The following is a 12,886-nucleotide window of genomic DNA, read 5'->3' as shown; positions in this document are numbered from 1 at the left end:
TTGCAGTTCCCCAAAATATGCAATAATTGAATTTCATTAACAGCACAATGCCTCTTTTTTGTGGCATTTTTGCTGTGAGGCTGTTGCTGTGGCATACAGGTAATGTCGGCATATGAATCAGCAAGTGTTGTTTTAAAAATTGATTCCAACACAGCAAGGATTGTATTTGTCATTGATCGGGTAAACAAACATTCTGCTGAATAAGACATTATAAGATGGATTTTTTTTTTTTTTTAAATTTTGTCCTTAAATGCCCTGTCAATCAAGTAAGCATAATGCAGGTTCTCTTCTCATGTTTTGATTTGTAGTAGTTAGTGTGCACTTGAAACTCAAGTTTGCTCCTTAGAATGGGAACTTTTTATGCATGTGTTTGACAGTTGCAGCTGGATTAAGTCAGACTGGTTACATGCTGCATTTGTTCAAGTGGCTGACCAACCAGCATGATTTTAATGGCTGTTCTCTGCTTGCTTAACTTGAACTGGAAATGCAGAATTTCCCCAAAGAGTTCTCAAAGAGTTTTTAGTGACTGAATGAATCCATTTAGGAAGCATGAGTGCCGACACAGAAGATTAAATGTGTTAAATGAAACCGTGCACAAATCTACAAAAACAAATAAACTCTTTGTCCCCCTTTCCTGTCCACTTTCTCAGGCACTGGAGAAAGTGGGAAGAGCACATTCATCAAACAGATGAGGATTATCCACGGCGCCGGTTACTCCGATGAGGACAAAAGGGGTTTCACCAAACTGGTCTATCAGAACATCTTCACAGCCATGCAGGCCATGATCCGAGCCATGGAGACGCTCAAGATCCCGTACAAATATGAGCACAACAGGGTAAATGAGATCCTTCCACTCGAGCCACTTCAAATGACCCCAACTGAAATGACACTGGTAATCAAGGGTGACAAACAGTTTAAGAAAAATGTGACCACAGCGTGTTTGTGTAATTTTAGAATGCTGTCTATCTTCTTTTGGACAGCCATCCTTAATCATTTCCTGTCCTTTTTTACACTTCCTGTATCCTTAACACGTTCCATCTCACCCTTTGTGTTTGCCGTCGTGTTTCTGTGCACTCAAAACATGTGCATGTACACACACAAATACACACAGAGACAAATAGACAAGAGACCTGCCCAACACTTCTTACCCAATTTGGCATCACTTTTCGTAACTTTCACTTCGACTGATCCTTTTTATTTTTATTTATTTTTTAACCTTGTTCGTTTTTATGAATTACCCTTGTAGTCATACCTCAGGGAGCTGTTACAGGGACCTCTTACTCTCAGTTTATTCCCTGTGAGAGTGACAAATGAAAGGAAATGGTGCGTAGGAGTCATCACCTTAGCAACACTTACAATAAATCTGACCGTTTCAGGTGACAGCTGACCACGCACCTCAGTTTCTTGGTGCCAGACCACAGTCAGGCAAGACGGTTGCAGAAAGGTGCACTTTTGCTTACTATCCTGAATTCCGATCTTAATCTTGGCAGGTTGGGATTAAGAACCAGAATTCATGATACACATATCAAAATGTACAATTCAAGGTGATGAGGACACTTGGAGCATTATTATTATAGATATTGTAAAGGTATTAACAATGTTTTTGGTCAGTCACTCTGTATTAATATTATTATTCACTTCACCCTCTGTGTGCGTTTTTCTTAGTGTAGGCCAGTTTTTGACTGCAATATAAAGTCCTCCATCTGTAAGGAAACGGTACAGTCATAGCTCACAGTCAAGGGAAATCTAGATTGTACTCTTTGTAGACACAGTTGACACAGTTATAATGCTGTATAAATCATAAAAAGCTGAATAAAACTAATGTTGAATTCCTCTGACTAAAATAGAAAAAACAAGTGTTACCAATACTGGCAAAAATGATGGTTCTTCATACTGCAGTTACCTTACAAGTTTACATACTTGGCTGCTGTCTGCTCTGTGTATACACCGCCTGGAGTTCAGCCAAATAGTCCCTGAATTTTTGGGACAGGGCTGTTTGTTGCAGCTCGATCACTAATACCTTTAGAATTTTGGTGAGGAGCACAAAATTTTTTGTTTTTTACAAAATGTGGTCATTAAAAACAATTTGTTGTTGGCAAAATAAATTGATTTTAAGCTTAGCTTTGTTAAATTTTTGCAACTAAACTTTTATTCTTTCTGTTTTTACAGTTTCTGACTGAATAATAGTGTAATTCAGGATATTTTTGAAAGATAACATGCCTTTCAAACAATCAACAGGCTAAATGAATTCTTTAAGTAATTATTCCTACTTCAGGTATTAAATGTATTTGATTGATGTACTCAGTGATAATTTACATCAGATGTTTTAAAAGCACTATTTGTTTTTGGTATTTTGGTATATTTGGGGATAATAGGGTAGACTACAGATGGATATTAGCCAGGAAATAAGATGCCACGTAACAGATGCCACCAGTTGTTCATTTAATTTAGGCCGTTGCATATCGCTTCACTTTTTGTCACAACAGCCACATCTATCTTTTTAATATCCAAAAGAAAAGATTGAATGCGAAAGAAAAAGGTTCCTGAAAAAATTACAAATTACAAACACCTGTCTGTCAGTGGTGCCTTAGATACCACCACTGTGAGAGATAAAATGATGCTACAACTTGGATTTAACTTGGGCTTCCGTCTCTGCTGCTTGGGATCATTATTTTCGATGCTTGCTTTCGCTTCCTGTCGCATGTGTGCATGTTCACAAAGAGTGAAACTGAATGTGCACTTTGACCATTGTTTTACCATCTTTAAATACCATAAATAACTATGTTAAATCTATTTAATTAAAGAAAATACAGGTTCCAATTCTTCATTTGAAGTTTCTTCCCATCCCTGTATTTCATTACACAGTGATTCCACTACTTCACACTTCACATCCAGTGTCTGCTTTGTTAGAAAAGGAAATTTTAAGTTAGTGACTAAAGATTTGTACAAGACATTCAGTAGAATTAATTATCTCTTTAATGAAATCAGCATTTTGTGTACATTGACGCTACATACAACAAAGCGACTGAACGCCAGCCACACTAGACACAACATCCCCTTGCTCTCATGTGCATACATAAAATGGGAAGTACTTTGTGTTTGACAAAGGAATTCACTGACATCACAAAGGAAGTGAAATGAAACCCATCAGTCACTGACTGTCTTTATTTGTAGTAAATATCATTAACATGATCGTCTAGTCTTCTAATCTTCAAGTCCAAACATGAAGGCACGCCATTCTCTTCAGACCTCAACCATCAAGCTCACATGTCTCAGTCATGTTCACATCAGGGTGTCCAAGTTTCAGTGAAGATCTGGAAGTACAGGATCCACACTGAAAACAGAAACCAGGTTCTTTGGGCTCTAAAAGTCTGGAATGACAAGTTAAAACAACTATCATGCAGTCTTACTATAGAGCTGCATGTAGACATGCAGTTGTTAAAGGAATTTCTTTATTAACTGTGTAGATTAATGAAAGTTTGATCAGTAAGGGTTACATAATGCTTCTATGGATGGCTGTCATGTATAATAAATGTGTACAAACCTACATGCTAATGCATTGCTATCATGAAAACTCATAATTTCAAATTCTCCTGTAAAAATTCCATATTGCATTTTTTTTGTGTGTCTATGCCCTCACCGGTGGAAATTTGTCTAAGTGAGCCTGTGATTGTTTGTAAAGATCTAATTAAACATAAAAGAAAATCTATTATATGCTCTGCTACTGTGAGCGCTACTAACTAGGTTCAGTTCTTCCCGAATGCTTTTTGCAAAGCATGAATGAATCTGTTCTAATCATAAAGAAAACCAGTGCTGAACAGCCTGTGAAACGGTTTCAACATTCAGGCACATGTTGATCTCTTGCCATGGCACACAGGAGAGTTTTAATGGGAATCTGGGCCAGCAAAACTTTCCCCTTAATAGGCCGAGTGGGATTTGAGCTTCAAATATTAGGTCCATGCTGAGCCTGGGGGTGCAAAGAAATATCTAGATATAGAATATGCGAGAAAATAAACCGGCGATAATTAGGACTGCATAACCTGTGCTGTGATTGTTTTGTTATATATATATTATTGAGTGCTTGATGAAGTTTTGATGAAATAAGTTTGTTATTTCTTGGTGCACTAAATCATCATACTCTTTTCCCCACCAGGCTAACGCTGGCGTTGTGAAAGAGGTGGACGTAGAAAAGGTCACCATGTTCGAGAACCCTTACGTAGCTGCAATCAAGAGCTTATGGGTTGACCCGGGCATCCAGGAGTGTTACGATCGAAGGAGGGAGTACCAGCTCTCAGACTCCACTAAATAGTGAGTAAAAACAGTTCATGGACTACAGGTGTCGAAATCAGACTCTTAAGCTCGATGGAAATTGAATTGAACTTGGGCTAATAAATGTGTTTTGATGTTTAGAAAGAGACTTCTTCAAGATAAAAGCTATGTGGCAGCTGCGACAAATCTTGCATGATCTTTATCCCCTGCTTCTGCAGTTACCTGAACGCATTGGACCGGATCGCAGAACCATCCTATCTTCCCACCCAGCAGGATGTGTTGAGGGTTCGAGTCCCTACTACGGGAATTATTGAATACCCATTTGACCTGCAGAGTGTCATATTCAGGTGAGCTCCTTTGAAGACATTTGTAGTTTGTAACCATTTTGTTGTTTTGCCCACACAGCTATGGAGTTCAGCAAGAGCGCAATGGTAAATTAAAAGTTGTTTGACCCTGAAGACTATTTATACGATAATATAATAATAATAATCTTTAGTTCCACCTGATGTCATGAAAAGGAGAATGGAAACAAGACAATGTTTTAATGATACGTTTATACAACAGTAAATATGTATGTTGTAGGTAGTAAGTTGTTTACTGTTTGTTTACTTCGTCAAATGTTTGTCTGATTGTTATACTTACTTACTAAGGTACTTTGTGTTGTTGCTCTTACTCAGGATGTTTTTGTTTTTTGTTGTTTTTTTTAACTGAAACGCACACTTGTGTCTTCATAACAATGTTTCTTACATAATAAAGTTACAGTGAAGCACTGAATTTTCCCTCCACAAAACATTTAGTTTCACTTTTGATTCTTAAGTATATTCTACAGCAGATTCCCCCCCATCTTTAGCTTCACTTCACTAAAACTATGTACCAGTAGTAATACTGATAACACTCATGGTAATCTTATGCTAAACCATATAAATACCAGAATCATTTGAATTCTCACACATATGATCAAGAGTGCCATTACACTTAGTTCACCTTTGGCCTTTCTATTATTGAGCCACATCTATCAAAATGTGCTGATTCCTCGATCAAGAAGAAATCCAAACAAATCTGCAAACACTTTGAGGCTTATAGTGGCTGCTTTTGTTCTCTCCTTCTCCTTGACGCTGCTGCCATGACAGGATGGTGGATGTTGGAGGTCAGAGGTCAGAAAGGAGGAAGTGGATCCACTGCTTTGAGAACGTCACATCCATCATGTTCCTGGTAGCCCTCAGCGAGTACGACCAAGTTTTGGTGGAATCAGATAACGAGGTGATTGATCTTTTTGTTTAGAAAAAAAGAAGGAATCGGCTTAACCCTGTATAGCCCAAGCAGTTTTTTGCTCCTGTCACATTTTTACTCACAGTGTGCTCATTTTTGGCTGCAATATAAAATCCTATACCTTCGTGGAAATGGCACAGACATGATTAGAGGTAGGAAGAACTCAAACATGCCATTTGTGCAGTATGACAAAGTTATGTTACTGTAAATTATTGAGAAAGAACAACAATATTGTCGAGCAAAAGCTTTAAACACAGGAGTTAACATGTTACCAATACTGGGGAAAACAATGGTGACCACATACTATATTGATTTTACTACTATTTTTTTTTCGACACTTGCCTCCCATCTTTTCTGTGTAAGCACAGTCTGCAGTCCAGCCCAGTTCAGTTGAAAAATGATTTTTTTGTCATGAGACGGTTAGTTGCAGCCGAGTTACTCATAGCTTCATGATTGTGCCCCGAAATGCAAAAGTTTTTTATGTAATTCAATTTATTCACATTTTCAAATGAGGACAAAGTGATAAATTCTAATGATTTTAAGCTTGGATTTTGGTCAATTTTGGCTTGTAGGTTTTGAGGTTCAGAAGGTTAATTATTTGAAGCAACTAAGTGATTACTTTGGCTTTGGGATATTCAATGTGGCGTAGAAGATGGGTTATCTCTGAAGATGAAAAAGCTTTTCTTATTTAAAACAATGGAAATCAGATTTTTATCCTGCTTGGCAGTTCTCCACCTTTTTTTCCCCCTGGAAAGCATTTGTAAATGGTCAGCCAGCTGTTTGAAATACCGCCTCAGGTCACATCTCCTTCAGAGGATATAGCATGTTTGTCAGTCTGTTAAAGTGTATTAATGAGCAGGTGTGCGTTCATATGGGTGTCATCTGTTTATGTCCCGTGTGTTTTCCTTCCTTTGTTGCTGCAAGCCGGTATATTACAGAGAGAGATGACTGACCAGCTGCACGTCTTCTGTATTCTGATGTCTTGAGACCAGTTTCAGAAATTACAGAAGACATTCTGTTTAGCACGTTGAACACACGGCATCACTGTGATGTGTAAGACTTCCTGTCAGAGTCGTTGTTTTGTTCAGTTAAACGCTGAAATCAAGTGCGAGGGAGAAATTAATGGCATGGCTGCCCTTCTCTCTCATCTTTACTGCTCTCCCTCTGGTGCGGTAAAACGTTTATTAAAATCTGTACTTAATGAGTATGAAAGACTGCGGTTTAATTAAGTGATTAACTGTCTCTCTCTTTCTCTCTCTGTCTTTCTGCTTGTCACTGCTCCACACACTTGCTTTCACACACACGTTTTCTATGTAGAACCGGATGGAGGAGAGTAAAGCTCTGTTTAGGACAATAATCACATACCCCTGGTTCCAAAACTCCTCCGTCATTCTGTTCCTCAACAAGAAGGACCTGCTGGAGGAGAAGATCATGTACTCTCACCTGGTTGACTACTTTCCAGAGTATGACGGTGAGTATCCAACCTAGCTGTCGAACATTTGAACCAAGCCGCTTTACACGCTAGGGCAAATCTATTTTGGAAGTTGTAACTGAATCTGAATTAAGGATGAACTCAATTTTGTGGTCAGAGGTCACTGTGCAATAAATCAAGAGTCCATATAGTCATTCTGACAAAACTTTTCACAGATGTGGCCAAATAGAATTAAATAATTACAATTTATAACCAAAAGGTCAAATGTCATCTTCACTGCAACATCATAATGTTTTGCAAAAGCAATTTTCTGGCTGTTATTCAACGCCGTAGATCAATAATAGAAGGAGAGGTTGTGGTCATATTTCACATTTGGTCAGAAACTGAGGTTCCCACCTTGAAACTGTGATGATTGTATTGATCTTCTGTGCTGAAGATCAATACAATCCAGCCATTTGTAGCTTCTTTGCAGCAACATTCATAGTATCTCAGTGAAGGCATATGTTTTTACAAGGAAATTATCACTTCAATCCTTCATATCAATGTAGCACTAACTTGCATTTTGACAAAAAATACACACAAGAAGTCTTCACTGCATATATTATGTGATTCTGCATTGATATTGATGTCAGCTGGTTTGTAAAGATGTAGAACCACAAGGCAGTAATTCTAATTTCAAGGTAATTGCTAAAAGTAATCCACCTTCATATATTATGTTCTGCCCAGTGAAGAATTTTCACAGATATCCATCTAACTGATTGTTTTGGTGAGATTAACAGTCTGCCCAGCATAACACATTTCAGCTGAAAAAAATCACAATTGCTACACAAACAATGTAACATCTAACTCACTGCTCATTTCCTAAACAGATTTTGACAGTTAGAAATCTATTGCAGTGTCCTACAGGAAGGCTTTCAAATAATCTAAAAAAGATAACGAAAACTTTTTTTTATAAAATAGTATGTCAAAATAATTGTTACATGACTCCTACAAATGCATTAAAGTTGTTCGTTCATCTAATTGACTAAATGCAGAATTTGGCTACAAATCAGTGCAGGTTCAAGACAGCATTTTAGCACAGTTCTAGTGAAATGTGTTATCACCACATGTAGAAAGATGAAACATATTATTTGTATAGTTGGCGCAGTTCAAAGTGCTTTACAGATGATCAACCAGATGATAATAAAACAGTTCAAATGGACAGTGAAACAATATGCACACATTAAATAAGAGGGAAAAAATGTCTTTAAAAAAATCAGTGAGAGGGAGCGGAACATTTTCAAACTTGATTACAAGAACATAAATAAATAAACAATGGCTTAAAATATTTTACTCAAAAGGCTGAAAATGTGAGTTTAAAGTTTGTGTAGAAAAACGTCAACCTTCTCAGCTCAGATCATCCAGCAGAGTGTTTGTTGCAGTGAAAACTAAAAGCTCCCTCACTGAATGTTTTTGCTCTGGAACAACTAAAATACTTGTACCATAAGACCTGAGAGATAGTCTTGGTTCATGGATTAGAAGCCAGTTAGAACATTAATTAATTTAAAGACAAATAGAATAATTATAAACTCTGAAATTATGCATCTTCACAGGGACTAGCATGCAAAAATATCCAGGAAAAAGCAGTTTTTCACCTTTTATGCAATGATAGACCGAATGGAGGATTTGACTCATGATCATTTCTTATGCTGCTGTTATCACTGCAGAATACAGCTATTTGTATCGTATGTGTTGCACGTGTACTGATGGAGCATAATATTCCCATCTCCAGGTCCGCAGAGGGACGCCCAAGCAGGGCGAGAGTTTATCCTCAAGATGTTTGTGGACCTGAATCCAGACAGCGATAAGATCATCTACTCTCACTTCACCTGTGCCACTGACACAGAGAATATCCGATTTGTCTTTGCGGCCGTCAAAGATACCATCTTGCAGCTCAACCTAAAGGAGTATAACCTGGTGTAGAGCCGAGCAGGGCTTCCAGCAGCAGGCCCTCAACACACACTGACTGACGCAATCTGTGAAAAGATAGATCATATACACACACACATTAAAAAAAATCAGAGAAAAAAAAATCGAATGGTTGCATAATACTAATTTATTTGCCATTTGTTGACCTCTTGGTCCCCAAGAGGGGGGCGGGAATTAATGTTATCTTGCTATTTAAGGAGTTGATGAAAATAGGGATACGGGGCAGGATATTTGCAAGGGTTGTGGAAGGAGCTGGAATAGAGGCAGTGTTTGCTCCGTTCCTCCTGCCTTTTTATACACGAGAAGAAAGAAAGGTTTCATTCCTTTTTTTTTTTTTTAAAACCCTCCCTCCTTACCTGTCGTTTCATTCTGAAGCTTCACCGTGGGCCATTTGTCCCAACAAGAAATATATCAGCTCTCCAATTGACAGCTTCCTTTTCCTTTAATAGACTGATTGGCAAGTCTCTTGGCAAGTAGGCATAAACTGTGATTTTTAAATTATTTCAAATCGATGTCATATTGATTGACTTTAATCATTCTTATTATTGCTTTACTTTGGTACCATTCAATGAATAGAACATGTGTGACTGTGGAAGTAGATTCCCCATAATTTGAGGGGTCACATGTTGAGCGATGATAGCTCTCTACCCTCGATAATAGCCGTGAAGTTCAGAAATGTGAGAGAATTTGGCTTTAAAAATGCCTTCTGAGCTTTGACCGACAAGGTGAGGAGGCGCACAGACATCTGTCATGTCAGGGTGAATTATGATGGATGGCAGTCACTTTACACAGACTGAAGGTAGGCGAGGAGGTGGTAATTTATGAGACAATATTATTAAATGATTACGTTCAACCGTGCCACATTAGCGCTGTTTAATATTGTAATATATATGTTTATTGCCAATGCCAAAACAGCTCAAGCACCAGACTCCACTTTGCGTGTTAACTACTTCAGAATGAAATTTAAAAAAGTGTTGAGGACAGGACAGGGCAGGGCTACAGAAGGAACGGAGTGACAGACGTCATCAGCTCGCGTATCCATTCACCCACTGATCCCTGCAGTTTTTGAAGTATTCAATGAAGTCTGCAGTATTCTTCCCACTGAGCAGTGTGGACTGATTTAAGCGAAAGGAAGCAGCCAACCAGCGCATCGAACTGCTTGAACTGTCCAATCACAACCTTGCGCATGGCTACAAACCCCGCCCCTCCCACCTGCGGGCTATCCAGTCACATTTTAGCTGTGTCTTTGTAATTGTCCAATCACAGCCCGGCTGTCTTGACTGTTGTAGTTAACTAGCAGTGGAGAATAAATTTGGCTAGTTCCTATGTAAAAGGGCAGAGTGTTGATGTTCAGTTTGTACCAAAGTAAGCCCTTCTTGTTTCTGATTGGCACATCTGATTTACAATTCCTCATTCCCAAGTTACTTTAAGTATTTTTTTTCTAACAGTTCCCAAGAACATAAGCCTGTAATTTACATTTATTGAGGCATAGTGCAATTATGAATGCTATAATCACTGTACATACATCTCTCTATATATATGGCAGCATCTTTGTTGGCTTTGTAATCATTACTTTTTTGGCAGATTGAATGTGCGGTATTGAAAATATGTATCTATGTAATTGTATGTCTAATGGCTAAAACTTTTTTTTTTGAAGAAAAAAATTTGTTATTTACATGTTTGTTTTTGTTTCCTTTTTTAAGAGGAGAATGTAAATTTTGTGTTTTGCCAGTTTTGTTTCTCAGCAAAGAAACATTGTTCAGCTTCAGAACTGCATAAAGAGGAATATTACTATCCAACAACAGATCAATTGGTATACCAGTAGTTACACTAGGCGTTTTGTTAAATTGACTTTTCTATGAAAAACTGCAGACTGAATCTGATCTACAGGGCTAATTGTAATAGTTTAGTTCTTAACTGGCTTCAGGAACAGAGCACTTGTCATATAGGTGTGATTACATCACTCATTAACTCATATTCTTTTCTATTTCATTTCATCACACAGCTTCTCACTAAGTATTGAAATTCCTCTGTCCACCCTGCACACCTCGATCCTAAAAAGTGTTGCTTTTGGTCCGATTTTTGATGAAAAGAAATCTTGTTAAGAAGTTATAATTATCTTTTTGTTTCCCAAAAACTGATAGAAAGTCAGTATTGTGCGTCTGTCACACAAACATGCAAAAGTTTACTCATCCATTTGGCCTAATTAGGATGGTACATATATAGGTGTTTTTTTTTTATTTCCTTTTTGTACTTAATTTCCATCTTGATTGCCACAGTTTCATTAGAATGTACAGTATTATTTTCGACTTTATTTATGAAATGACAACATAAGAGAAAACACAGTTCACGTGTACATATTGCCTTATTGAATAAGCTGTGCCTCTGAAGCCCCATGCAAGGCACCTGTGTTTTTATGAGAAGTAAAGCTAGTGCAGCCAATAATGTCCTGTTGTGCAGCTGGAGGATTGTTTGGTCTTGGCTTGGTGGTCTTTGTTACTCTGTGCTGTAAGAAGCCCTGGAGACAGCTTTGAAGTGTAGCTCATGTAGCTAATATGACATAACTACAGGACGTTATAAGCACATCATGAGTGAATTGTAATCAGAACACTCTTTCTATTGATTTCATAATATTGTCACATCTGATTCATGTCTTAAAACCCATACCACAGTGCATTAAGATGCATTGAACTGCCTGATGTGGCTGTGATTAAACAACAGTGCCCCTACACAGCAGGATGTGTAGAATGTGCTCACAAGGTGTCACAGTCTGGACTCAAAACCGTCAGCAGCCACCTGCTGAGTGTTTTGCCACGTTTGGCTGTGTTCTGGCATCTACCAGCTGCTTTGGCAGGTAACCAGCCTGCACTCAGAGGTCCTGTTGTTTTCAGATATTTCAGCTGGCTGGTGAAATTGCCTACAAGGATGGTTGCTTTTGGCAGGTAGCAACCACTGCAACAAGTTAACTTCCAGTCTAATTCACAGTGTACTTGTAAGAAAATGAAGGTCCCACAATAACCACTTATCAACAGCAGGGCCTAATAGGAAAAACTCGGGCCTAGTTGGACACGCATTTTACTGAATGTTGAAATGGTGTTCATGTGATTCTGCTTATTGCCAGGGGAGATGTTTTGAAGCTGGACTATAGTTTCAACTTGTCAGTGTTGATGATCGCTTGTTGTAGACTTGCAGTAATCAGTAACTTGTGTCCCTGCTGTTGTAAAGTGGCTATTTACACTGTCCCTGTTGCTTAAAGGGAAAATCCTTGTTCAAACAATTCACATACTGCATTCAGAGACCACACAGCTCCGTCTGTGAGCCTCAATCAGGAGTTCACATAAACGTTACAAAACCTGCAGTGATCTGACAGATGTCAGATTTTTTGTTTTGTTTTGTTAAGATTTTGCTTACACAAAAATGGTGGTAGGTTACAAAATTCTATCTTAAATTTGAAGAAATGTAAGCTATAGTTGGATTTTGTAATACATTTGAGCCACAAAGGCCTGGTTCCAAGCTTTGTGAGGTTCATGTTCACATGGTCACTCTGAGTCTGTGAGTTTTGTTGAGGCTGGATTTTCCCTTTAAGAGAGCAAAGACTGCAGCTGATGTTGACTTGACGACACACACACACCTCTGCTGCTGTTCAAATTTAATGCAGTATGTTCAAGAGCAGTTCAGTGTTATGCATATTGAGAACTGCAGGGTTGGGAAAACTAACTTCCCATAAACTGCTCTTTTATTCGAGTGTCAGACACATCATCCGATTGCTTTCAGCTAGCCTACTTTTGGGTTTCTTTGTCTCCAGATCCTGAAGATATGAAGTTTAATGACTAACTTTGAAATAGTGTTATGATGATCTCCAATCATAATTGTGTAAAATGTTTCCTGTATCCATAAACTCGCACTCCTTCAACATGTTTCTGAATGAAGCAACATGTTTCTTTTCAA

The 12,886-nt window shown here is 38.2% G+C and overlaps 1 protein-coding gene across 1 annotated transcript in view; it reads left to right on the top strand.

Moving 5' to 3' along the window:
• LOC111575629 (guanine nucleotide-binding protein G(q) subunit alpha) overlaps window positions 1-12,886 on the top strand; it is a 22,598-nt gene extending 9,712 nt beyond the window's left edge. Inside the window, exons 2-7 of the mRNA XM_023280869.3 lie at window positions 651-835; window positions 4,154-4,308; window positions 4,488-4,616; window positions 5,400-5,529; window positions 6,856-7,009; window positions 8,742-12,886. Coding sequence (XP_023136637.1) covers window positions 651-835; window positions 4,154-4,308; window positions 4,488-4,616; window positions 5,400-5,529; window positions 6,856-7,009; window positions 8,742-8,932 — 944 coding nt within the window. The 3' untranslated portion in view covers window positions 8,933-12,886. The remainder of the gene's footprint in view (window positions 1-650; window positions 836-4,153; window positions 4,309-4,487; window positions 4,617-5,399; window positions 5,530-6,855; window positions 7,010-8,741) is intronic.

Source organism: Amphiprion ocellaris, chromosome 6 (assembly GCF_022539595.1).
Source record: "Amphiprion ocellaris isolate individual 3 ecotype Okinawa chromosome 6, ASM2253959v1, whole genome shotgun sequence".
NCBI lineage: Eukaryota > Metazoa > Chordata > Actinopteri > Pomacentridae > Amphiprion > Amphiprion ocellaris.
The sequence above is the reverse complement of the archived record's forward strand: the minus strand, read 5'-3'. Positions and strand labels throughout refer to the sequence as shown.